The sequence below is a fragment of the Sorex araneus genome, chromosome X, assembly GCF_027595985.1.
Source record: "Sorex araneus isolate mSorAra2 chromosome X, mSorAra2.pri, whole genome shotgun sequence".
NCBI classification, from domain to species: domain Eukaryota; kingdom Metazoa; phylum Chordata; class Mammalia; order Eulipotyphla; family Soricidae; genus Sorex; species Sorex araneus.
The window spans coordinates 324,427,042-324,454,606 of NC_073313.1; the positions used below are offsets into that span (position 1 = coordinate 324,427,042).

A 27,565-nucleotide genomic window follows, 5' to 3' on the forward strand; every position below is an offset into this window, starting at 1 on the left:
AGGGGACCATATGGGATGCTGGGGATTTGAACCTGGGTTGGCCGAGTGCAAGGCAAACGCCCTATCTGCTGTGCTATCGCTCCAGCCCCAAAATCAAGGTAATTCTTAAAGGATGACAATGAAAAGAAAATGCAATGCCAGAGAAAAAATTTTACAGGCAAAAATAGTAGCATAAATACCTACACACAGAATTGAGCAACAGAATTATGAGCTTTAGAGGGTTTATTCTATAGGCTAAGGTTAGCTATGGAAAGGAGTAGGAAGGAGGATGAAAGGAAAGGGCAAATAACACAGATGTTATTTGCCACAATGATAAACTTGGAAAGATTTGTCATGATCATAATGAAGAATCTAAAGTGTTCTAAACCTATTACTTTTATAATCTGGGGATAAGAATAAAGAAAGAGATGAATTAGTAAATTCTAAGCTTAAGGAAGGATGTTTATTTTGTGAAAGGATGAGATACATGAAATTCAAAATGTAAGTTAAAATACAAATGACTGAGATGTAATTATTAAAACTCAATCTGAAGGCCAATTTGTTCTCAGGTAAAGACTGCCGTGAAGCCCTCCTGCTGACAGGCTGGCTCAACCCTGGCAAGCCTTGTACCCAGTTCTACAGAATCAAATAATCTTGGAAGTAGCTAGGAAGCTGCTACTCGCCATTTCACCCCCAGGTCAGGACACTTGTGAAGAGTACAGCCAATAAGTGGCCACAAGACACTTCAACTTCGTAATTCACAGAGAGTGTACACTAATAACCTAACTCTAGTCAACTAACTATACAACAATACACAAGAAACATCTCCAGATTGCAAAAGACACAATGGGAAAGAAACGCAGAACCCCACCATGCTTAGTGATTGAAGATGGTAGCCCTGAAGACTCAATCAGTAATAACCAGCTAAATAAGCTCTCTGATAAGGACTTTGAGGAAATGATGAGAATATTTAAGGAGCTCAAAGACACAAGGAATGAATAGTCAATACACCTCAAGAGGATATGAAAGCAGAAAAGAGAAAACTAAAGCAGAAGTGACAGTTAAAAAATTTAGTAGATGAAATGAAAATTCACTGCAAGACCTCACTACCCTGTGGGGTAGGCTAGAGTGGTTTTGGGAAAATATGAAATAATGGTGGTGGGATTGGTATTGAAGTATTACATATAATCAATTATTACAAACAACTTGATGAAAATAAAATTTAAATTATTTTTAAGAAGGCAAATACTCCCCAAAGCATTATACAGTTTTGATGCAATCCCCGTAAAGATAACCATGACATACTTTAAATATTCAAACACTCTGGAAATTCATAAAGAACAATAAACCCCAGCAAACAGTGAAAACAATCCTTGAGAAGAAGACAGAAAGCATCTTTTCTGCCAACTTCAAACTGTACTATAAAGCAGCAGTAATTTTTACAGCATGGTATGCAGTATGGACAGACTCATATCGATGGAATAGAAAATCCAGACACAGACCCTCAATTAAATGGCCAATTAATCTTTGATAAAGAACAAAAAAAATAAGCGAAGCAAGGAAAGCATCTTCAAAAAGTGGCACCGAGAAAACTGTTCAGCCATGCAAAAAACAACTCAGACCTCTTTTTAGCACCATGTACAAAAGTCAAGTCAAAATGAATTAAAGAACTCAATCTCAGAAATGAATCCATAGGCTCTTTCTGTATTTTGGTCACTGTTATCTTTTGAAGTGCAGAGCAGAGGGGAGAAGGCAAATGGAATAGACAAGGGATCACTAAGAAAATGATGGCTGGAGGAACCAGTTGGGAGGGGAGATGCACGCCGAAAGTAGATAATGGACCAAACATGATGATTTCTCAGTGTCTGTGTTGCAAGCCATAATGCCCAAAAGTAAAGAGGGAGTATGGAGAATATTGTCTGCCTTAGAGGCAGGGGGAGGGTGGGAAAGGGGGGTTATACCCAGGATATTGGTGGTGTGGAATGTGCACTGATGGAAGAATGGGTGTTTGATCACTGTGAGATTGTAACCCAAACATGAAAGCTTGCAACTATCTCACGGTGATTCAATAAAATTTAAAAAATTTAAAAATAAAAAAAAAAAGACTCCAGAGGAACATAGGAGTAAAATATAAGTAAAACTCTCCATGACACTGAAGCTGGCATCTTTAAGAATGAAAAGCCACTGACCAAGCAAGTAGAAGAGAAGATAAAGCAAATGGGACTACATTAAGAAGTTTCTACACCTCAAAGGAAATGATGACCAGAAAACAAAGACAGCAACAGTTAGGGAGAAATTATTTGCCCACCACTCATCCAACAAAGGGTTAATATCTAAGATATATAAAGCACTGATAGACTTCTATCAAAAAAAAAAAAAAACCCTGGGGCTGGAGTGATAGCACAGCGGGTAGGGCATTTGCCTTGCACGCAGCCGACCCGGGTTCGATTCCCAGCATCCCATATGGTCCCCTGAGCACCGCCAGGGGTGATTCCTGAGTGCATGAGCCAGGAGTGACCCCTGTGCATCGCCGGGTGTGACCCAAAAAGCAAAAAAAAAAAAAAAAAAAACCAATCCTATCAAAAAATGGGGAAAAGAGATGAACACAAATTTTCTTGAAGCAGAAATACAAGGAACCAAAAGGTATGTGAAAAAATTGTCTATTGACTATTACCCATGAACTTTAAAAATGAGGGCCAGGAGGACTGGCCCACAGTTGGAAGTTTGTTTCAAGTGGGGGGCGGGAGGTTGGGAGAGGAAGAGAGGTCAGTTAGGACAGAGAAGGGACCACGATGATGACAGTTGGAAATGAAAACTGGATAAGACCTGGACAAGAGCTGAGTGCTAAAAGTAGGTAAAGGGATATACATGATAATTGTAGAGTACCTGTACCACAGCCATAATAATCAAATGGACGGTAGGAGGGAGAGACAAGAAAGAAGAAGAAAAAGGAAGACTGGGCATGGAGTGTGGAAGGAAGGAAATTCGAGACACTGATGGTGGGAAATATAAACTGGTGAAAATTGTAAACAGGTGTTGGAACACTGTATGACTGAAACCCAATGATGAACAACTTTGTAACTGTTGATCTCACAGTAATGTAGTTAAAAAAAAATTAAAAAAGGAAAAATGCTCTACATCATCAATGATTGAAACAATGAGTAATCAACAGACATCAGAGAGATTGGCATTCACCCAAAAGAAGAACAAGTATTTGTAAAAATGTTGGGGGAAAAGGGACTCTCCTTTATTGCTAATGGGAGTCTGGACTGGTCCAGAAGGCAATATAGATATTCTTCAAAAAACTAGAAATTGATCTTCCATATGACTCAGCAATTCCACTCCTGGGAATGAAGAACAGACATCTATCTGCACTCTCATGTTCACAACAGCCCAAATACGGAAAAAAACACAAATGTCTAAGAATAGACAAAGAATAAAGGACAGGATAAAGAAATCATGGTATATATCCAGAATGGAATACTACTTGGCCATAACAAAACATCAAGTCATGCAGTTTGCTGCTTTGTGGATATATCTGGAGAGTATCATATTAAGTAAAACAAAGTCAGAGAGAGGAATGGAGTCTGAATGATCTCTCTCTTATGTGGGATATAAAGAAACTCTGTAAGAGAATATTAAATGCCAAAGGCAATAAAAACAAAGAACAGGAGAAATGATCTTCAGTAGGAAGCTTGCCACTAAGAGAGGTAGTTACCAGAGACAAGCTGGGATATAAGAGGGAAATTGAGGACACTGTAGAAGATAGTAAGGGGATTGGTATTAAAATATTATATCTAAAACTCAATCATAATCATCCTTATAACTTTGTAATTCATAGCTATTCAATTAAATATTTTTAAAAGGTCAATTCAACAACATAATTGACAAAGTAAACTTTAAATAAGTATGTACTAAGGATAAAGCCAATACAAATGAATTCCATTTAATGTCATCAGCTTGACTAGTATCCTATATATAATTTTCAAACATACCATTAAATATGTAAACATTTTTTGAAGTTCCAGAAGAGTGGTCTTGTGCTTCATATCTTCTGAATACTGGAAATCAAGCAAAAAAGTTTCTCTAAACATACTAATAGTAATACATTAGACATTCTAACAAAAAAAAAAGTATTAAGACATGTTTTCATTGTTGCTCTATGTTAAAAAAAATAAAGTAGTTTTTAGTCATTTTAGGATTCAAAAAATGACTTTGCTCATTATAAATATACAACCCTCAGTATTTATGAGAATTCCAGAAACTTTTAAATTCTATACTACTATATTATGAAACTCATTTATTCTAACTGATATATCTGTGCAAACAACGTAGGCATATAATAAAATTGTTGTCTACAAATCTACAAATAAAAAAGACACCTCATTTATCTAGTTATATCTGTTCTAGAACAGCTGCTCATTAACAATGTAGAGGAATACTGGCCTAAGATCTTTGATAATCTTCTAAATATTCAAATATATTACTTGTAGATACAAAAATCTGGCTAACTCATTCACTAAAGACTTAGTCTTCTCATGTCAAGGACTTAATGAATATACTTTATCTCATCAATTATTTTTAAAAGGGCTTGGGATGTGACCCAGTGGTAAAGTATTTGCCTTGCTCACATGAGACCTGGGCTTGATGAACAGCACTCCAAAATAAATTGGTAACAAAAAGTACAAAGTATGCATTAACCTTATTATAAATTATTACCAACCAGAATTTGTTGTTTGTTGGGGGGCCATATTCAGTGGTGTTCAGGGCTTACTCCTGGCTCTGTGCTAAGGAATCACTCTGGCAATGTGCAATGCTCAGGGGATGGTATGCAGTACAGGGAATCAAACCAGGCTCACTGCATGTATAGCAAGCGCTTCATCTGTACTCTCTCTGGCTCTCAGCCATAATTTTAAAATTGCCAGTGTCAAGGTATAATAAGCTCCCCAAATATAAAAAATATAAACTAGTTTTAATTTTATGAGGGCAAGTAATACTACTACTTAAGTAACTTATGATCAAACTGAGGTCACAAGAACACATAAATTTATAAATATAAGTATAAATCTAACACTAAACTGAAGAAAGGAAATCAACAAAATTGATGACTAAAGTGTATGTTTTTTCTTCTTTTTTCCCTTAGTTTTAGGGCAATACCTAGGGACTGAACCTGAGTTGGCTACAAGTAAGGCAAGCACCCTGCCTGCTATATGATCGCGATGGCTCTGAGAATATATTTCTTGAGACTTTGAGAACATCAACATAAATTTCTCAATAAACAGATCTGATAGATGTAAACTGGTCATATATTCAGAATGCAAAACTGGTCACAAAGATCTAGATTTAAATATTTTGGTACTCAAAAATAATTCATTAGATGGCTGAAAAAGTCACTGAATTAAAGCCAAAAATATTTTACTTAGTATGCAATTTCTAAGGACTTGAGCCACAGCACAGCACGTAGGGTGTTGGCCTTGCAAGTGGCGGACCCAAGATTGATTCCTTCGTCCATCTCGGAGAGTGCGGCAAGCTACCAAGAGTATCCCACAGAGCCTGGCAAGCTACCCATGGCATATTCGATATGCCAAAAACAGTAACAAGTCTCACAATGGAGACGTTACTGGTGCCCGCTAGAGCAAATCCATGAACAACAGGAGGGACCACAGGACAACAGTGCCAGAGTGCAATTTCAAAAAATATTAAAGGGGAGGGGTGCGGTCAAAGAAACAATATAGCAAGTAAGTCACTTGCCTTTGCACACAGACAATATGGATTCAATCCAGGTTCTCCAAACCCCCTAGGAGTGATCCCTACCTAAGTGCAGAGCAAGAAGCCCTGAGCACCACCAGGTGTGAATACCCCTCCTAATTAGATGCCCATAATAAACATTCTCACATCATTGGAATACCTAATTTAAAGTGAATTACAAGTGCTGGTAAAGATAATATACATAGATGTGTGTATGTATATATATATATATATACATATATATATAATGGAGTCCTTGGGCACTGTCTGTGGGTTCACACATAAAAACTGTTGGGGCCAGAGAAATATAGCAGGTAGGGGTAGTGAAATAAGCCCATTACAGAAAAGAAAACATTGTATGACTGCACTTGTATTTATCTGGAGCAGCTTTTTTTTTTCCTGCTTTTTGGGTCACACCCAGTGTTGCACAGGGGTTTGCTCCTGGCTTTGCACTCAGGAAATACTCTTGGCGGTGCTCGGGGGACCATATGGGATGCTGGGAATTGAACCCAGGTCAGCCGCATGCAAGGCAAATGCCCTACCCGCTGTACTATCGCCTGAGCTCCCTAGAGCAGCATTTCTTAATCAGGGGCCATATTCTGCCCACTTTATTCCAGGAGAAGGGAATGGACAGGTGAAAATTGTATAATAGGGGAAGGAGGTAGAGGGTGCAAGACATAAAATTTGGAGGCAATGGTAGGCAGCTGTCCACACAAAGGAAACAAGGTTAGTGGGTAGTGTCCATAGTTGAGAACCAATGACCTAGAATAGTTTAAGTCAGAAAAAAAACGAAAAAAATAATGATTACAAGAAGCTTAGCAGGAGAAAGGGAGTTAAGAGAGGAGTTAAGACAGGCAACATATATGATGGCAACCCCAGCTTAGGGATATAGTCGTTTATACCATCAATGTTTGTGTAATTATATCTATACTTATACCATGACAAAATCACCTATTGATGCTTTTCTTAGAAAATATCCCTGTCATTAAACCACACAAAACTGAATATAATGGGTAGGGTGAATTTCAGCTGGAGAGGTTAAAAACAGTATCTTACAGAAGACAGTAGTATTCACTTTGTAAGTGAATATTCTTATAATCATAGATATTGATATACTGGTAAGTTAATATTGCAAATTTTGACTTGCTCCTCAAGCCCATACTCTCCCTTGAACACATATCGTGCTTGCTGTCTATACCTTTGCTTCACTATTTTCTACTCCGGAGCAGCATGTGTTATCTCTTGAACACACACTTTTCTATTTCTCTCCCTTCACATCTCTCTAAACAAGTTTCAATAACCAATTTCTCAATCCAAAAATTAAATTAAATTAAATTAAAAACCTGGCAAATTTTAGTGTTTTATTTTTATTATTCAAATATAGCTAAGTCTACCTGTAAAAATTAGAAACTAATAAAAATAACTAAAATTTTAAAGTCAAATCAAGTAAAGGCTTTTTAAGTACAGACCAAATTAATTTTAGCTATTAACCACAAACACCATATATGATGCCTACCCTGAATCAATACATCTAGTTGTTGAATAACAAAATTGTTTCAACTATTAATTGGAAGAACAAAATTTTTCTTCCATTTTGGATGTGTCCTCAACCTAGCGTTTGTACCCTGAGCTAGGAGGCTGGACAGAAGGGCAGGGGAAGTTTCTACTCATCAGCTATGTGGTTTTCCTGCCCAACCAAATAGGCCCAAATGCACTGGAATTGAGGGAGGAGTAGAGGCCACTGAAGTTGCCTTATGACAGTAATATTAAACATTTTATAAAAATCACACTCACACAGTAATTCTCTTAATTGTTTAAAGCTGATTCTGGATACTGCTAACATCTAAAGATCGTTAAAATGAAGATAAATTGAAAAATAAGACCAAGTAAGTAACCTGAAAACATGCTTCTTAGCCAGAAAATTTAGTTATAGAAATTTCCATATGTTAAGTGAATCAATCACTCAACTACTTCTAATTATAATTAGTCTCAAATGATAAATTTAAAAACAGCAACTAAAGCTAAAATTAAAAAAATGTACTTAAGTATACTGCAGACAACTGGAGACTTTCGAAGTTGAAGCAGAATTTAAGTGTATTAGGTATTCACTAAAGTTGTATCTCTATCTCTATTTTATTGAAAATGGGGTTGGATGAGGATCATAACATTAACAGGAAAACAAAACCCCAAATGCAAGCACAGAGAATGCTTCCTGAAACATTCTGCAACAATGCATATAATAATCTGAGGGAAAAAAAATACACAGTGAGCTAGGATGAAAACTACAAAGAATAAGTGACAGAAAATAACAGGAAGCAGAATTTAGCTCAACTAGGTTCACAATTAAATTTACCTAAGAATAAATATAAAAGAAACAAATTTTAAAAAATTTAAAACTTAAAAAAAGAAACAAACTCAGTGATACTGTTACTATTTACTTAATTTTAGACTTTATTTTCTACATAATAAAAACTTGTATTCATCTTTATGGAAAATGTTTCCTATATACACTGAGAACATATACCAACAATCTATTATCAATACAGTAACAAAAATATATACACATTAGTTAATTGTGTAGCCAAGTAACACTTTATTCTTATTTTAAGGATCAAGATTTATCAATAGCTTAAAAAAACTTTTAATTTTTATATTAAAAAACTATACCTTTGCAGTGAAGACAGCCTGTCTTGCCTCAGGTATCATATAAAGTTGCTGAATAGTAGAAGCCAAGTAGCAAGTAGCTCCAAGGTTTGTCAGGCCAACAAACCTACATTCAGCTCGGACATCTTCATGTGGCCAATAGTCCCATTTATAAGGTGCATGGGCTGTTGCAAAAAAATGGAAAAAAAGAAAAGGGGGGAGAGAGAGAGAGGGAGGGGGAGAAAGAGAGAGTGAAAGCAAGAGAGAGAAAGAAAGAGGGAGGGAGAGGGAGGGAGGGATGGGGGGGGAGAGAGAGAGAGAGAGAGAGAGAGAGAGAGAGATAGAGAGAGAGAATTATGTTTCCTAAAACAAAGTATTAGAAGTATCTGGGTTCGATCTTCACCACCACATATGGTTCTCCATGTCCCACCAGGAATGAGGCCTGATCACCAAGCCAGGAGCAAGCACTGAGCATAGCTGAGTGTGACACAAACAACAAAAATACTAAACAAAAATAACAACAAAAAGTGGAAGTAAAGACATGGCACATATGGCACACAGGATTGGATTGGATCCCACGGCACCACATGGCTCCATGAGCACCACTGAGAGCAGCCTAGGAGCACTCAGTGGGGAACATCCACTGATTATAGCTCAAACAGAAAAAAATCAATGTTCGTTGGAGTATGGGAAATAATGCAGAGGTCAGAGGAGCATGCCTTGCATGCACAAGGACCAGAATCCAATCCGTAATACCATATAGCCCCTCAATATCGCTGGGTGTAGCCTAAAAATGCAAATTCCCTTGAGTGTGGCTCTGGTGGGCCCGAGGCCTGCTCATCCTGAGCCGTAACACAATGTTCACTGGAACATTGAATCATCAAGCCTGACTGACCAAATATTGTGGGGGTAGCCCAAGGACATCCTAAATAGGGAGTGAACGCCCCACTAAAAAAACACTAAATCGTTAAAAAGCCAATGTTTGCTTTAATCTTTTTAGCAACATTCTAGCAACAACACTCTATAGGTTTAAATGTAATACTAAAATGTTGGGAATCAAATTCAGCTCTGCATACAACCTTATAAAGATTACAGGAAAAGAAGAATGCTTACACTGCATGTGTTGTGCCATAACCCAGTTGTGTATTAGCCTGTAGTTCTCAACAGATCCCTTTACCATCTCTACTAACAGATCGTAAGCAGCAGCTCTTGAAGAATGTGATTTGCATTTTGGCTGTTGTCTATCTTTTAGACTAGGCAACAAAAACAGGAGATTGAAGATATCTCTTAAAAATTCCTGGAAAAAAAAAAGAGACCAATTTATAGTATCTAAATTTGGATATTACTCTCAGAACTCTGCTAGCTGTGAGTCTGTGACCAGATTTTGTTAAACCATACTCTTGACATTATTTCACTAAGCAAAAACTTCAAAGTTCCCCCCTCATTTTTTATTATGATCTATATTATCATACTAAGATATAATAATTTTCTGTAGACACAACAGATGATCAGCTAACTTTCCAAAGTTAATACCAATGCTTCTTTAACTGGTCCACACTCTATTTCCTACAAAAACCCAATAGTTTCCAATGATTTAAATTTTCATTTATTCATTATGATTGTTTTCTCCTTATTTTTCTACTTAACTTTACTCATTACAGTAACTGTATTTTCTTAAAAGCTTTCCTAATCACCACCGCCAAGATGTGATCCCGGGGGCTGCACGTGTGTGCGGCCTCTCTGCGGCTGCATGAGCGTGACTCCAGACGCCAGCTAAATTTTTCAGCATGGGCAGCTCCTCGCAGAATGTCTCCAGACTGAGAACTAAGCCGCAGCGCAGCCCCATGCCCACCCAGTAAAGGAAAGCTATTTCTTTTTCTTTCTCTTTCTCTCTCTGTCTCTCTGTCTCTCTGTCTCTCTGTCTCTCTCTCTCTCTCTCTCTCTCTCTCTCTCTCTCTCTCTCTCTCTCTCTTGCCTCTTCCTTGCCTGGGGTGAAGGGCGTAGTGACAGCCATATTATAACGACCACAGATGGGGTTTATAAGCTTGCAATGATCCAATATCTGGAAGAAATCTCCCTGGACTTAGTTGCTACAGTACAGAAATCCAAAACTGCGCGGCCTCCTATCTCTTCACAACAGGTCTGACTAATGGGGTACTCCTAACAATAATAGTGAGGTTTCTGTTGAAATACTGAATGTAACCATAGTAAATAGAAAGTAAAGTGAAATTTATCAGTTACATGGCTGGGGGGTGTGCAGGGGGGCAGGATGGGAGGTGTGTGTTTTTTTTTTTTTTGGTGGTGGGATATGGGCACTGGTGAAGGGATGGTTGTTCCAGCATTGTATAACTGAGACTGAAGCCTGAAAGCATTGTAATTTTCCACATGGTGATTCAATAAAATAAAATTCTTAAAAAATTAAAAAAAATGTAATCACAAAAACTTGTAAGTCTGTAACTGTATCTCACGATGATTTATTAAAATAAAAAATAAAAAAAAGCTTTCCTAATCATGTGGTGCTATCTGAGATTCATTATTCCTACAAGAACCCCTTTAACAGCTCTTATTTTTAGCTCTGTATCACAAATATAATGAAGTCAATACTTGTGAGTTAAATGCCTCAGGCAGGTAGCTCAAAAAACGCCTGCTTTTTTTTTTTTTGGAGGTGGGGGAGGAAGATGAGAAAATATCACTAGAGATAGTTTTCAAGAATCAGGACTAAGGACCCAGAGGGAGAAAAAAATATTTCATAAGACCTGCCTTGCAAGTATAAGGTGAAGAGATCATTTCCCAGTGCCACGACAAGTGCTGAGCATATCTCTGCTGTGTATCTACAGTCTATGATCCCTGATGCTGCAAGTACTTTCTGGCCACATGGCACTCAGGTTTGTGTTAGTACCACATAAAAAACAATGCAAAGCTCAAAAGCAAGGCAACTAAAACAAAAAAGTGCAAACACCTTGGGCCAGGAAGTATGACCTTAGGAGAGCATGTGTATGAGCACCATAGACATACTTGGTAAGCACTACAACCAGAATGTATGTGAAAACCAAAGGAAAAAAGTTAAGACTTCAGGTAAGCTTGTGTGCTAAGAAATGCAACCCTTGATAAACACTGCGTTAAAGTATGTGACCACAAAAAATCACAACAAACTACGCAAGAAACACAGGCAGGCGTGTCAGTAGACTGCAGTATCACAACATCATCTAATAATAAAGGAATAATAAGTAATAGACTTTTTTTAACTAAAAGGATGAGAATGAAGGTCGTAGATGAAGATGCATAAGAACACTTGTCTTCCAAGTGTGAAGCCCTAAGTTTGATCCTGGCACCACACACAATAAATTAATAATCAAGACTAAGTCTTATAATCTATTTGTTCAACAAATATTTGCAAGATATTATGTGAGATAGTGGAATGAAAAAATGAGTTAAAAATTAGGGGGTGGTCGTGACATTCTTCAAAGAAGTGGATCAAGCAATCCTAAAATTCATATGGAATAACAAACGTCCAAGGATAGCTAAAACAATTCTTGGGAAAAAGATGATGGGAGGCATCACCATCCCCAACCTCAATCTTTACTACAAAGCAGTAACAATTAAAACAGCATGGTACTGGAACAAAGGCAGAGCCGTAGACCAATGGAACAGGGTGGAATATCCCTACACACAACCCCAAATGTATGATCATCTAATCTTTGATAAGGGAGCAAGAGATGTGAAGTGGAGCAAGGAAAGCCTCTTTAACAAATGGTGTTGGCACAACTGGACAACCACATGCAAAAAAATGGGTTTAGACCTTGACCTGACACCATGCACAAAAGTCAGATCAAAATGGATTAAAGACCTCAACATTAGACCACAAACCATAAGGTACATTGAAGACAAGGTCGGCGAAACCCTCCACGATATTGAAGATAAAGGTATCTTCAAAGGTGACACGGAACTAAGCAATCTAGTAAAAACAGAGATAAACAAATGGGACTACATTAAACTAAAAAGCTTTTGCACCGCAAGAGATACAGTGACCAGAATCCAAAGACTATCCACAGAATGGGAAAGGATATTTACACAATACCCATCAGATAAGGGGTTGATATCAATGGTATATAAAGCACTGGTTGAACTCTACAAGAAGAAAACATCCAACCCCATCAAAAAATGGGGCGAAGAAATGAACAGAAACTTTACCAAGGAAGAAATACGAATGGCCAAAAGGCACATGAAAAAGTGCTCTGCATCACTAATCATCAGAGAGATGCAGATCAAAACAACCATGAGATACCACCTCACACCACAGAGACTGGCACACATCCAAAAGAACAAAAGCAACCGCTGTTGGAGAGGATGTGGGGAGAAAGGGACCCTTCTACACTGCTGGTGGGAATGCCGACTGGTTCAGCCCTTCTGGAAAACAATATGGACGACTCTCAGAAAACTAGAGGTTGAGCTCCCATTTGACCCAGCAATACCACTGCTGGGAATATATCCCAGAGAGGCAAAAAAGTACAATCGAAACAACATCTGCACATGTATGTTCATCGCAGCACTGTTTACAATAGCCAGAATCTGGAAAAAACCCGAATGCCCCAAAACGGATGACTGGTTGAGGAAACTTTGGTACATCTATACAATGGAATACTATGCAGCTGTTAGAAAAAAGGAAGTCAAGAATTTTGTAGTTAAGTGGATGGGCATGAAAAGTTTCATGCTGAGTGAAATGAGTCAGAAAGAGAGAGACAGACATAGAAAGACTGCACTCATCTATGGTCTATAGAATATCAGAGTGGGAGACTAATACCCAAGAACCGTAGAAATAAGTACCAGGAGTTTGACCCCATGGCTTCGCGGCTGGCCTCACGTTCCGGGGAAAGGGCAACTCAGAGAAGCGATCACCAACTACATTGTAGTTGAAGGCCATGTGGGGGAAAGGAGTTGCGGGCTGAATGAGGGCTAGAGACTGAACACAGCGGCCACTCAACACCTTTATTGCAAACCACAACAGCTAATTAGAGAGAGAGAACAGAAGGGAATGCCCTGCCACAGTGGCAGGGTACGGTGGGGGGGAGATGGGAGTGGGGAGGGTGGGAGGGACGCCGGGTTTACGGGTGGTGGAGAATGGGCACTGGTGAAGGGATGGGTTCCCGAACTTTGTATGAGGGAAGTATAAGCACAAAAGTGTATAAATCTGTAACCGTACCCTCACGGTGATTCTCTAATTAAAAATAAATAAATTATTAAAAATAAATAAATAAATAAATAAATAAATAATAAATAAATAAAAAATAAAAAAAAATAAAAATGTGTCCCCCAGGAGGCAGACTCATGGGTGGGCGGCAGCCGAGGAGAAGGAGGAAGTGGGTGAGGGGGAGGGGACTCTGGCAAAGGGATGGTATTGAAACAACATATGCCTGAAACAATGTATGAATAACTCTGTAATTGCACAGTTATTAAAATAAATAATAATAATTTTAAAATGAAAAAAAAATGTTAATATCTAACTTAATATTATGTGAAGAATCAAAACAATGAATGTAGGAAATGTAATTGATTTGTATACAATTCTCAATAAACCTGAGATCTGCAAAAAAAAAAAAAAAAAAAAATTAGGGGGTGGTAAAAGAGGAAATTTTATTTTTATTTACTGTAGGTGGTTTGGGCCACACCTGGCAGAGCTCAAGGACCATATGGGATGCCAAGGATAGAACCCAGGTTGGCTGCTTGCAAGGTAAGCACCGCACGCACTGAACTCTCTCTCCAGCCCCCTTATAGAAAATAATCTGTTTTGGAGGGATGGGACACACCTGGTGATGTTCAGGGGTTACACCTGGCTCTGCATTCAGGAATTATTCCTGACTATGCTTGGGGGACCATCTATAATGCCGGGAATTGAGCTCAAGTCAGCCACATGCAAGGCAAATGACCTACTAACTTTACAATCTCTCCATTCAAGAGAAATTTTAAAAAGGAAGGAAAATGAATGTTCCTTCTAGTTGTCTAAAGACTAGAAATCTACCTAGAACATAAGTAAATTTTTTTTAAAAATGTTAATTCTCTATTGTGAGATCTGTTGTTACTGTTTGGTTTTTATTTTTTTGGCATATCCAATACGCCATGGGTAGGAGCAATAGTACAGTGGGCAGGGCGCTGCCAACCCGGGTTCAATTCCTCCGTCCCTCTTGGGAGAGCCCAGCAAGCTACCGAGAGTATCTCACCCGCACGTCAGAGCCTGGCAAGCTACTCATGGCGTATTCAATATGCCAAGAACAGTAACAACAAGTCTCACATGGAGATGTTACTGGTGCCCGCTCGAGCAAATCGATGAGCAACGGGATTGACAGTGACAGTGACAGTTCAGAAAGACAGCATAGAGGTTAAGGCATTGGCACAAAGCCAACCCCAATTTGAACCTGGGCATTGTTATGGTCCCCTGAACAATACCAGGAATAGTCTCTGAGCACTGCTGGGTGTATGTCCCCAAAACCTCCTAAAAAATAAACCAAAAATAGTCAATTCAGACCATTCTTCTCATCTACACAAAAACTTCTCAAGTTTTCAATCTTACTGTAAAACAAATGTTTAAACTACATTAATATCAAAACCTTTCAGTCAACAATTAAAATACTACAATTTAACACTGTTCTAGAAAATCCAGGCATAAATAGAAACATAAAAAACGGAAAGAAGACCAATGAATGAAATGCAAACACAAAAGTTCATAAGTTTGTAACTGTACATCACAGTGATTCTCTAATAAAAATATTTTTTAAAAAAGTATATATACATCCTTAACAAAAAAAAAAATGGAAAGAAGTAGAAGACAACAAATTACTTGCATACACAAACTAAAAATAAGTGGAAAACCAAAGAAAATATTGAAGATAAAAGCAAAGTTGGTAAGTGTGTGTGGGGGTGTTAGGGAGCGAACACCACACACGCAAACAAGTGAATTATTATAGCCAACATTAAGAATCCACACACAGGGGCTAGAGAGACAGTACAGCAGGTAGCATGCTTGACTTGCACACAAGCTGGCTCAGGTTCAATCCCTGGCATTGTATATGGTCCTTTGAGCAACCCAAGCAGTGTTCCCTGAGCACAGAAGCAGAATCAGAACACCATTGGTTGTGGGTCCAATACAAACAATAATTTCACACACAAAAGTTCTGCCTAATTAGGAGTTAAAACTGAGGGAGACACCGAACAGCATAGCAATTAACGCACTTGCTCTACAGGTTTGTAAGACCTCGATTCCAATGCTCCTCAATGTGAATGTGATCCCTTATGTTACACCCATTGTTATCCTCAGCACAACAAAAAAGTGTACAGTCTCTGGCATTTTGCATCCAAGCTTACATAAGCACTACAACTAATGTGCGAAATCCTTAGCAAGCACTGCCAACAAGTGTGAAAGCACCACAAACAAGTGTGTGTTTCTGAACTCACATTAAGGGGGGGAAAAAAACCCACAACAATAAAAAAACTAAAACCGTGTAATCCCTTCCCCTTCACCACCCTGAGAGATAGTACAGGAACTAAGGTACTTTTCTAATATACTGTTAACTCTCATTCAATCCCTAACACTGCATATGTTCTCCTGAGCATCACCAGGGTTAATTTCTGAGCACCAAGTCTAGAATAGGCCTTGAGTATCAAATGGCTACCATTCCTTATCCCCACCCAAAGAAAACATAAAAATACGAAATATCATACAAAGAAGTGAAATTCCTAGAAATATTCAAAAATGCTTATAATTCAAATTCCAAATGAAGGTAATTTTAAAATGTTTTCCATAAGAAGACAATCCTATTTTTATAGGCAAGTTCAATGTAGTTAGATGTCAGTTTTTCTACCTCAATTTATAAATGTAATTTAAAGTCAGACATTTTATTTTTTGAAAAAATGAGTATTTTTTCCAAGAAGGGTGGGATAAAGTGAAAGAGGAAATCTAAGAAAGAATTAAGTAGATTTAAGTAGAAATAATAAAGGACCATTCCTACAATACTAAATGAACATAACTGATAAGGGTGAGATTAGGGTGCAAATTATCAGTTGAAGGTCCAGAAACCAAATTCAAGAATATGATATTTTGTATTATGAAAAAAGGGGGTATTTTAAAGATCTGTTTACAACTAAGCTGAACACCACTGGGAATGTTCACATTCAAAACAAAAACAGTTATTAAGATAACCGGGTAACTATGGGGTTAAAAAGATAGTAAGAAGCACAGAGCCAGGAGTAAGCCCTAAGCAGCCAGGTATGGCCCCACAAGAAAATAAACAAACGAACAAAAAAAGAGCGAGAGAGAAGAAGGGGGCAGGTTGGTGTGGGGGAAAGGGAGAAAAAAAGTGGGAAAAAAGACAACTGAAACACTGGAAAAGAGTGGTTCAAAAATTAACAAAATTATAGAAACATGAACGAAGTGTGAAATATCCAAATAGATCCCAGAAATTACAAAAGATCAGAAAATTATTACATAAAAAATACAAAATAAATTCTACTAGAAAAACAAAAACTACTAAGTCAATTCAGAAGATAAACCACATTTCTTTTAAATGGGAAATTTCTACAGATCAGAAATGGCCAACTGCATATATTAATAATGGGAAAACTAGGACAAAATTTGCACAAATCACAAAAATATAACACCAATCTTATTCACTTACAAAAAGTGAAAAAAAAAGTTTTAAACTATCAGATAAGCAGAAATTTAATTTGATAATATACTGGGAAATTGTAGAGATGCAACAAAACCAGTATGCAGGAAAATAAATTAGCTAAATTTTCATATAAAGCAATGCGATTATACTGAAATAAAGGTACAAACCCATGAGCCAGATTTCTAAAATCTTTTTCTGTGATTTTCTTAATTTCACTACACCGTCATTTAGAATAGTGTTAGATAATTTTCATTAGATACATTACATCATATCAGAAAAAAATGTGCCCAAACTTTATACTGATACAGAGAATACCTAAAATAGATGAAAACAGCAAACTATACACAGAACAATGTGTTTATTTTGTTTTATACTATGTCTAAAATTAAATGTTTCCTTTTCCCTCATCCTCCTTGTGCTGACCAGCTTGTACATCTTTGTTGTAGTGCTCACCAGGGGTCAAATACATAAGCTTTAATGCGTGGGGATCAGATAGTGTTGGTGCATAAACATTTGGGCTGGTGTATTAGATACTGCAGATGAACTGGGTATCACAAATGCACTGAGACTGGAATGTCACTCAGTATTCAGAGTAACAGCTTCATGCCTGCAAGGCAGGTGTTTTACCACTGAACTTTTCCTGAGTCCATTTTTTTTTTTTTAATTTTAACACGGGTAGATATACAGTGCTGACAATCACCTAAAGAGTTTTGTGACCTCAGGGAAGTAGCTTAACTCTGTGCCTTAGTTTATATAGCTGCCAAAATTGGTTCTAATTTCAATTACCTACCTTATAAGGGTTATATTTTTACAAAAGTAATTTTTTGTATAAAGGAGACAAAGAAAAAATGATCTCAAAAAATGTAAAAGAAGAACCAGAGAGAGTACAGCTGATAATGTTTTTTTCTTTTTGGGTCACATCCGGCTATGCATAGGGGTTACTCCTGGCTCTGAACTCAGGAATAACCCCTGTCGGTGCTCAGGGGACCATATGAAATGCTGGCAATCAAAGCTGGGTCAGCCACGTGCAAGGACCCGCTGTGCCATCGCTCCAGCCCCAGCAGATAAAATTCTTCTCTTGTATGATGCCAACCCGGGTTCGATTTGTGGCAACCCATATGGTCCCCTGAATCTGCCAGGATTAATCCCTAAGTGCAGAGCCAGGAGTAAAAACTAAGTAACACCAGGTGTGGCCCAAAAGCAACAAATGACTTTTGAGAATATTTTTAGCACATGACAATAAAAAGGTTGATACTTAAAAATAAATCATTTATATATAAGGAAAATGAGAAAAATACATATAGATTGTGAACTGAACAATTTTAAGTTTATGTAATAAATGAACAAACCATAAATGCAAAGCCACTCATTTTCAAAGCACTAATGAAAATGACTAAAACAGAAAGACTACAAAAAATAATTAATGACAGAAGAAATGCCTGGGAAACTGGCACTTGACATAGCGTGGTTTGGAAGTATAAACTGACAGCCTATTATAAACGAGCACATTCTTGTTTAAAGTGAATCAATTTCATCATTAATTGGACAGGTATGCAAAATTTTTCTTTTTTAAAGTTATAGTGAAAAATATTTCAAGAGATCAAATAACTTCCCTTTTTATGTACTGCATTAAATATATTTTTCTCATGTAATGATAATTATATACATGTCTGATTATAACCACAGAAAGTTCTATAAGGTCTTTAGCAAAATGTATATGGAAGATTATCTTTGCAATGTTCAAAATTTTTGTATGTTTATGATGACTTTAACAAAAATGTTCACTGGAATAAAATTTACACATCAGGTAAACATAAAACTTTAACAAGCAAGATGTAAATTGTTCCCAATAAATATAGTAGGAAAAGGTTTTAAAAAAAAAAAAGAAGAAATAGTAAAGAAAGGGTTACATGAAACAGATGAAGCAGCACTAACTTAAAATAGGTAGAAACTCTCAGGTGACAGAGTGGTAGTACAGTGGGTAGGATGTGTGTCATGCACATAAGCCAACCCCAGTTTAATACCCATAATCTTTTTTTTTCCAAAACAAAAAATACTTTAATAATGGCAACAATAATGATTAACTTCTGTTAAACAAGAGTTCTGTTAAACATAATTTCATAGAAGTCAAATTTGGAGGTGGGGTACATCTAGCAGTGCTCAGAAATCACTCCTGGTGCTTGGGGGAACCATATGCAGTGCCATGGGTTGAATTAGCATTGGTTGCATGCAAGGCATGCACCTTATTCCCTATATCATCTCTCTGCTCTAGGAGTAATACCCATAATCTTATATGGTCCAAAGAGCACCACCAAGTGTAATTACTGAGCACAGAGGCAAGAGGAACCCATTAACATCACCAGGAATATCCAAAAAGAAAAAAATGGGAGGAGGGGGCGCACAGGGAAGAAAATCCCTCAGTCAGACACAGAATAATATTATATGTAGTACATAAAAAACCATAGTAGCAACTGAAGTGACAAAACAGTGGGCAAGGCACTTGCCTTCCATGTGGTCAAACCAGGTTGGATATCAGGAACCCTATATGGTCCCCCACACACTGCCGGGAGTGATTCCTGAGTGCAGCCCGGTGTGATGCCCTGCCCCCAAAGTTTTTTAATTTAAAAATGAAAAAAGAACCATAGCAGTGAAATTAACAAATGCCCAAATGCAAATAGAAACAAAAATCAAGGGAACTGAGCAGGAAGCTTACCACTTGGGGTGGGGGGTGAGGAGAATCAGTCAAGGAGGGAGCATTAAGGCAATGTTGGCTGAGAGAAGAGAAACCAGGGACATTGGTGGAGGGAAGTAGACACTGGAAAGGGACTGGTGTTGTAACACTGTACACAATAATCTTAATAACAAATAATGCTGTAATACTGTAATTCACACAGATTCAATTTAAAAAAAAAAAATCACTCAGTCTTCATCCTCTGGGTATTCCTGAAGTTTCTAACAGTAAACTTAGGAAAGAAACTCTTCAAAACATACCTCCCCCATTGCAAAAATATCGAAATGGATTACACTCTAATTATACCCTAATTACACTATAGAAAGTAATTAAGTATATGTTGATATAGGGATACTATTTCAAATATCCAGTAACATATTTCATGCAAAATGACCTTAATATATGAAACCAGTAAGAGGAATACTCTAATGATAAGTAAATGGTATAGATCAAAATATTTAATCTTATAAAAATTATAAGTAGCGGTTGCTTAAAAAAAAAAATAAAAGTTGTCTAAAGGTCTAAAAACAAGCCCAAGATTTATACTCATAAAGTTCAATTAACTTTTCCTGCCAGTAATAAAATTCTAGCAAACCTTGTATCTTTAAAAAAAAATTAGACATACAATGAAGTAGTAAAATAGAAGTTTCCAAAATACTTCATAGAGATAGATAATACCTTAATACCAACCTGTCCTTCCCTTGAAAATTTAAAGGGTGGTTTGTGTTTAATAACACTTGTTGCAAGCCTTAACAGTCCTGTAAGTCCATCATCTTCTATATTACCATCTTGATGATCAAGAATCTCCCTGCTAAAAAGAAAAAAAGCAAAAAAAAAAAAAAAAAACCACAGTTCACTTAATTATATCCTGTATCATTCCTTACAATTTAACTACAATTGCACATCAAATTTTACCTTCGAATACAGTCAGCCAAATGTCGTGCCAGAGCATCTAAGTCGAGGAGAGTTGTCTTAATATAAATTAAAAAAAAAAAAAAATTCAAAGATTACTGATTAGTAAAATTCAGCAATTATTTAAAACAAGCAAAAGCCAATGATGTAATTAACAAAAACTGGATTTTTCCAATTCTTCCAAATCCAATAATATGGCAATAATATAAAAATTAATCAGCTATTCTTTGCATATATAATTAATAAAATAGTTTAAGATATCAGATGCATTCTTTTCTAGGGTTGCCTGCATCCCATCACTGGATGCATAATCTCTTCTTTAACTTTACAAAACTCCATTTTAAGTTTGCTTAGTACTCATGTACAGGACTTTCACTGAAGAATAATTGTGGGGAACCTGTGTGTGTGTGTGTGTGTGTGTGTGTATGTGTCTATGTCTCTCTCTGAATTAATATAACTCCTCTATGAAACTTACTTCATTAAAAAAAAGTTTGAACATCATTGCAATCAAAAGACATCACTATTTTTTTGATTTTAACCTTTCTAAGATGCAATCCACATGCCATAAAATTCAAACACTGAGAGTTGCTTTTATTAGACCTTTAGCCTACTACCTCTAAATACCTTTAAACTAAATCTTTTAAAACAACAAAAAAGTAGAGGCCAGAGAGACTTGCTTTGCATATGGCCAAACCCAGTTGGAAACAGGCACCCCATACAGTCCCCTGAGCATAAAGGAGGTGACAAAGGAGAGGAAGAGATATTGAACGGGAACAGGGAGGTGCCTGCTTTGGGTGCAGGAGGCCTGGATTTGATTTTTGGCACAACAGGGTCCCCAGCATCACCAGGAGTTATCCCCAAATAACAATCTGGGATTTAATCCCATGAACTACTGGATCTGACCCCACCAAAATAATAATAAGTCAACAATTAAATAATTTCAGACAATTTTTCATTATAATAGCACAAATCTAAGACTACTCCAAAAGAAAATTTCTCTCTGAAAAGTACTCTAAAAACTAAGGAATATTAGATTACAATTTTAAGTGGACAACTCCAGAGTAACAAAATCGATTTAGTGGGCATAGAGATAAATAGTATAAGGAATTACGGTGCTTGCCTTGTACGAGAATGGCTCTGCTACAATCCCCAGAACCACAAATGGTACTGACCACAGCTAGCAGTGATTCTTAAGCAAAGAAACAGGTCTAATGCCTAAATACATCTCCACCCTTAAATCAATTTAACCTACTTCAATGTCTTAGTAAAATTAAAGCACATATTTAGGGGCCAGGAATGAAGCTCAGAGCAAGAATGTATGCTTTGACTCTATGATGCCAAGGTTCAAACCCTAGAAACAAAACAGACAAAAACATGGTTCTCCGCCCCTACAAAAAAATCACATTTAGTATTAATTTTGTTATTTCTTAGTAAGTAGGATACTGTAAGAAAGATAAAAACTGAAAAAAAAAAGAAAAAGTAAGAAAGATAAAAACTGCTTCTAATTTTGTTATTTCTTAGTAAGTAGGATACTGTAAGAAAGATAAAAACTGAAAAAAAAAAAAAAAGAAAAAGTAAGAAAGATAAAAACTGCTTCTTAGAAGTTCAAACACTACATTTTCCTCCCAAGGTTATTATTTTGGGGCAGAAGTTCTATACTGCATTTTTAATTACAAAAAAATTAGAGAACACCCAACTATATGTTCTATAACTATAACTATATATATATATATATATATATATATATATTTAGATCTCTCAGATACATTTTGGGCTGGAGCGATAGCACAGCGGTTGGGCTTTCGCCTTTCACTCGGCCAAGCTGTGTTCGATTCCTAAGATCAGTAAGGCCAGCAGTGGTGACCTTGTTACAGGAATCCCAAGTAAGCCTCCTCTTGACTAGAGGATAAGAGCCAGGCTTGTAAAATGGCTCCCTACAGTACCCGCTCGAACAAACTGATGAGCAACGGGATGACAGTGACAGATACATTTTAAAATAATAATTTGGGGGTCAAAGGGGCTGCATGCACCCAGCAATGCTCAATGACACTCCTGACTCTGCATTTAGGAATTAATCCTGGCAGTTTCCAGGGGACCAGATGGGATGCTGAGAATCTAACTCCAATTAGCCATGTGAAGGCAAGCACCTTACTTGCTGTATTCTCTCCAGCCCTTAAAATAATAATTTTTTTATAATCAAAAAGCAGTAAGTCTACATGGTATGTTTATTTTTTAATACAATTCTAAGCATTTTTCCTTTTGCTTCTTGGTGGTACCAGGGCTCCAATGTAGTGCCTCATAAAGCAATTCCCCCAAGTCCTTAGAACATTTTTTTTATTTGAATAAAACCACCATCTTAGTCACTAAAGAAAACAGACTAACAAACTAATAGTTTCTATAGCTTAAAATAACACTGATTTTGTTTTTGGTCCACAATCAGCTGTGCTCAGGGTTTACGTCTGGCTCTGCATCCAAGGATCATCCTGGGATGACATGTGGTGCTGGGGATCAAACCACAGTTAGCCACTTACTAGGCAAATGCCTTCGCCTCTGTAAGATGTCTCCATTTTTCCTATTTAATTGCAACTTTAGTTTACAGAATCAGAAATCCACACACTTATTATATAATGTTTTAATTTTAATATGCAGAATTTGTATCTTAAAAAGGATTTTACATAATTTTTAGAAGAGACAGAAAACTACTTATAAGGTACTAAATGAACTTTTCAACTAAGATCAAAATCAAAAAGTCAGGGGCTGGAGTGACAGCACAGCAGGTAGGGTGTTTGCGTTGCACGCGGCTGACCCGGGTTCAATTCCCAGCATCCCATATGGTCCACTGAGCACTGCTGGGGTTATTCCTGAGTGCAGAGCTAGGATTGACCCCTGAGCATCTCTGGGTGTGACCCCTCCAAAAAATAATAACAAAATAAAATAAATTAATTAAAAAGTTAGGAATTTGAGGTTAGTCCTATACTAAGCTCTCCTCTGCTAGGGAGGTTTCTTTTGCTTCCAGTTCCCAACAAATTTTTCTATTTTCTAATGAAAAGGAGGAGGAATCCAGTAGAATAGAAAGATATAAATATGGCAGAAAATTTGAGTTTCAACTACTTATAAAGTGCCTTAATAAAAACATGTAATCATGAATACCCCAGAGTACAATTAATCTTTATTAATATGTTCATGTATATATATTCAACATACCTGACTAGCATCCTTTATATGTATGTTGTCAACTAACTTGCATAACAACCAAAAATACTCTTTACATCCAGGTTTTAACATTGGTTCTTCTTCATAATCATCTATCTATAGGAGAAAAAAGGTAACCTTGTGAAACATGTACTTTATTAAACTGTTTATTAATAAACAATACTTTATTAAATATAGGTATAAACTTTATTATGTTTGTAAAGTTTGTCAATCAAATCCTTATACAAAGTAAACATTCAAAATTTACTAATCAAAAAACAGTATGTAACAGAAATAGAAACTGCTCTTGAATAAAATCTTACCCTGGTAGGTTTAAGTGCTTGAGCATCAGGAAGAAATTTCAACAGTGTTGAGGCAGCCAATAGCAAAAAGGACCGATTTATTGAGTCTCCTCCATCCAATCCTGACAGAGATAACTTATAAAGACCATTGCAAGACTCATGACGAACTGCAGTCTAAGTAAAAAAGTTGAATGATAGGCTTGGTTAATATGAAAGTTAGTCTTAAGGCTAACATGTCTGCAGAAATAACATCAGGTTGTTTCTTTAGTAATATTTGTTTACTTTCTGAAAATTTTTTGGTCACATCCAGTGGCAATGCATTTAAATGCAATGCTTTGATCAAAGACTTATGTATTCGTGAGTCACAAAGAGATGATCAAATCAGTCTGCAATAATACTTAAGACCATTTTAGAAATTCCCAAATATAACCGCTAAACAGGGATCAAACTAAATAAATATTAAGAAAAGAGGCAGGGGCTAAAGCAATAGCACAGCAGATAGGGCATTTGCCTTGCACGCGGCCAACCTGGGTTTGATTCCCAGCATCCCATATGGTCCCCTGAGCACCGCCAGCGGTTTAATTCCTTAGTGCAGAGCCAGGAGTAACCCCTGTGCATCACCAGGTGTGACCCAAAAAGCAAAAGAAAAAAAAAAAAAAAAAGAAAAGAGGCAGCAGGGGGTGAGGGTGGAGGATGATGGGAGGGAACCTGGGGACACTGGTGCTGGGAAATGTAGACTACCAGAGGGATGGGTATTGGAATGCTAATGACTGAAATCCAATCATGAACAGCTTTGTAAGGGTATATAGCTCACAGTGATTCAATAAAAAAGTATTAAAAAAAATAGTCATGTTATTTACAAGCTAAAATACTATGAGAACTAGAAACGAGGTAGGAAGTAGTTCAAACACAAAATTTTAAGGATTTGCAACTTTATCTGAGATCTCAACTATCATAGGACCAGAACAAGACTACACAGGTATTCAATTCAGAAATAAGAGTACTAGGTAATGTTCAAAACTTATGTGGCAACTGTACTAAATGTAGTAGTATTCTATTATTTCACTTAGAAATATGTAATGATTAATAAAAAGAAATAATTAGTGAAAATTACACTAAGCTCAGTATTAACACTGAAATCAAAATAAATATACTTATTTTTACTCTCCTGTATCTAAGAATATACTATCACTGTCACTGTCATCCCGTTGCTCATTGATTTGCTCGAGCAGGCACCAGTAACGTCTCCATTGTGAGACTCGTTACTGTTTTTGGCATATCGAATACACCACGGGGAGCTTGCCAGGCTCTGCTGTTCAGGCAAGATACTCTCAGTAGCTTGTCGGGCTGTCCGAGAGACGTGGAGGAATCGAACCCAGGTCGGCTGCATGCAAGGCAAATGCCCTGCTGCTGTGCTATATATATACTATATTACATAGAAAACGTAAATGGAATTTCTCAAAACAGAGCTATCAAAATAAATACTCTAAAACCTTTTCACTCCCAGAACAATTAAAAACAACAAACTAAAGCAAAATAGTCACTCTGTAAAAGAGGAATTCAAGAGTTAAATTGAATGCCATAGGATATTAAACTCACACTATGGGCTTAGTTAAAAACAATTTAGACTTGAACAATTAAGAGCATTCCAGATAATGTGTGTTCCCTTTAACTATTTCTAAATGAATGAAAATAATATTTAAAATGTAAAGAATAATAATAATAATCTTCAATCTTAATCTTACCTCAGGAATGAGGAGTGTCAATTTCTTTAGCCAATCTTGTAAATGATCACTATCAGCAAGGCTAGATTTCACTAAAGAACAGCAATGAGCCCAACTCACCAAGAGCCACATTGAATAATGTGAAACTGGAAAATAGGCAGAAAAATAAAAGAAAACAACTATTAGATAAAATAATAATTACTACTAAATGTATAAAAAGATATGTAATTATCCAAATCTTTATTACATTTAATTCCTTAGAGCTGGGAATATGACTCAGAAGTAGAGCATATGTTTCATGTGTGTGAGATATGGCAAATTTAATCCCTGGCATGACAAAAAAATCTATGGGTAAGGGATAAAATTCTTACCTTCATGTCTAGATCTGTGATCAGACTGAGCTTTCAAAACTCTGTAAAGTGAAAACATACCACCAATCACTAAGTAAATTCAGCAGTGAATTAAAATTAACTCAATTTATTACCACTTACCTTTAAAACTTATTTTATGTCCAAGATTAGATTTGAAGCAAATTACTTACTCTTTTCCTATGCTCTTTGTCATTTATTTAAATTATCATGATAAAATATTATAGTAACACCAAACGATTCTTGTTAAGAGAAACAAAAAAATCGAGGGGCCATTTTAGAACCACCCGTGTTTAATCCTTGGCCTCCCACTCGGTCCCCTTGAGACTACAAGGAGTAATTCCTGAGTGCAAACCCAAGAGTGGTTCCTGAGTATCACTGGGTGTGGCTCCCAAAACAAAAAGAAACAAAAACTGAGTAAAAGTAACATTAACTCAAATAAGCAAACTATCAAAATGTCCATGATTTAATTACTAAAAAAGATGTAACAAAAAAATTTAGAATCTAAATTTCAGATTCAAAGAAACCTAAACCAATGTTCTTCTCATTTCCTAATGCCAATTTCTTGTTATTATCAGGTATGGTTAAAAGCAAAACACTGTAAAATAGAGAAAATGGATTAATTTAATTCTATATAATTCCTAAGTTAATTTCTATATTAATTTAATTCTATATAATCTTTCACCCATGTTGCTTTTAGTAATTTGAACAGCCTGTTGTTTCCCAGAAATCCATATTAAAAAATATATATATAGAACTTCAATTTAATGGAAACTAAATACTAATAATTTTTATTTTAACAAAATGAACAATTTACTTTCAAATATTTTATACACATGAACCTATTATTAACAGTACTGTAAATAACAGTGCCTCAAGAAAAGGAAGGATATGTTCAAAAGAGGACACAGATTTTTTCCAGCAGTAGAAAAAGCAAGCAAAGATCCATAGACAAAAGCAAGCAAGATAAGTGTTCAAGGGACAAACATGGGCTTGAAGAACAAACCTAAAAGAAAATATCTTTAAAAAGAGAATTTGGCCATATTTTATGTAGATACATTTAACTTTACCAAAAAGCAACCAACCTATGTATCTATCTTTGAAATAAGTAGTACTAGGTCATTTCTTGTAAGAAATACTGATTCCAGGGCTGGGAATGAGGTTTCAAAAGCAGTGATTACCCAGTAGGGTAGCTGAAGACACTCTTCCTATCACAAGGTTATTCTAGCTTCCCTTAACTGATAATTCCCTTTTAGAACCATGTGAACTGAAGGTGGGAGACTATGAAAAGACAAAAATGAAAACC

The 27,565-nt window shown here is 36.5% G+C and overlaps 1 protein-coding gene across 4 annotated transcripts in view; it reads right to left on the reverse strand.

Moving 5' to 3' along the window:
- USP34 (ubiquitin specific peptidase 34) overlaps positions 1-27,565 on the reverse strand; it is a 248,212-nt gene that overhangs the window by 76,938 nt on the left and 143,709 nt on the right. For all 4 annotated transcript variants that reach the window (XM_055121529.1, XM_055121528.1, XM_055121531.1 and 1 more), the window contains 9 exons: positions 26,263-26,303; positions 25,913-26,037; positions 24,189-24,341; positions 23,878-23,982; positions 20,677-20,732; positions 20,452-20,572; positions 9,484-9,667; positions 8,395-8,555; positions 3,975-4,040 (listed from right to left, as the gene is read on the reverse strand). In XM_055121529.1, the coding sequence (XP_054977504.1) occupies positions 3,975-4,040; positions 8,395-8,555; positions 9,484-9,667; positions 20,452-20,572; positions 20,677-20,732; positions 23,878-23,982; positions 24,189-24,341; positions 25,913-26,037; positions 26,263-26,303 (1,012 nt within the window). The remainder of the gene's footprint in view (positions 1-3,974; positions 4,041-8,394; positions 8,556-9,483; positions 9,668-20,451; positions 20,573-20,676; positions 20,733-23,877; positions 23,983-24,188; positions 24,342-25,912; positions 26,038-26,262; positions 26,304-27,565) is intronic.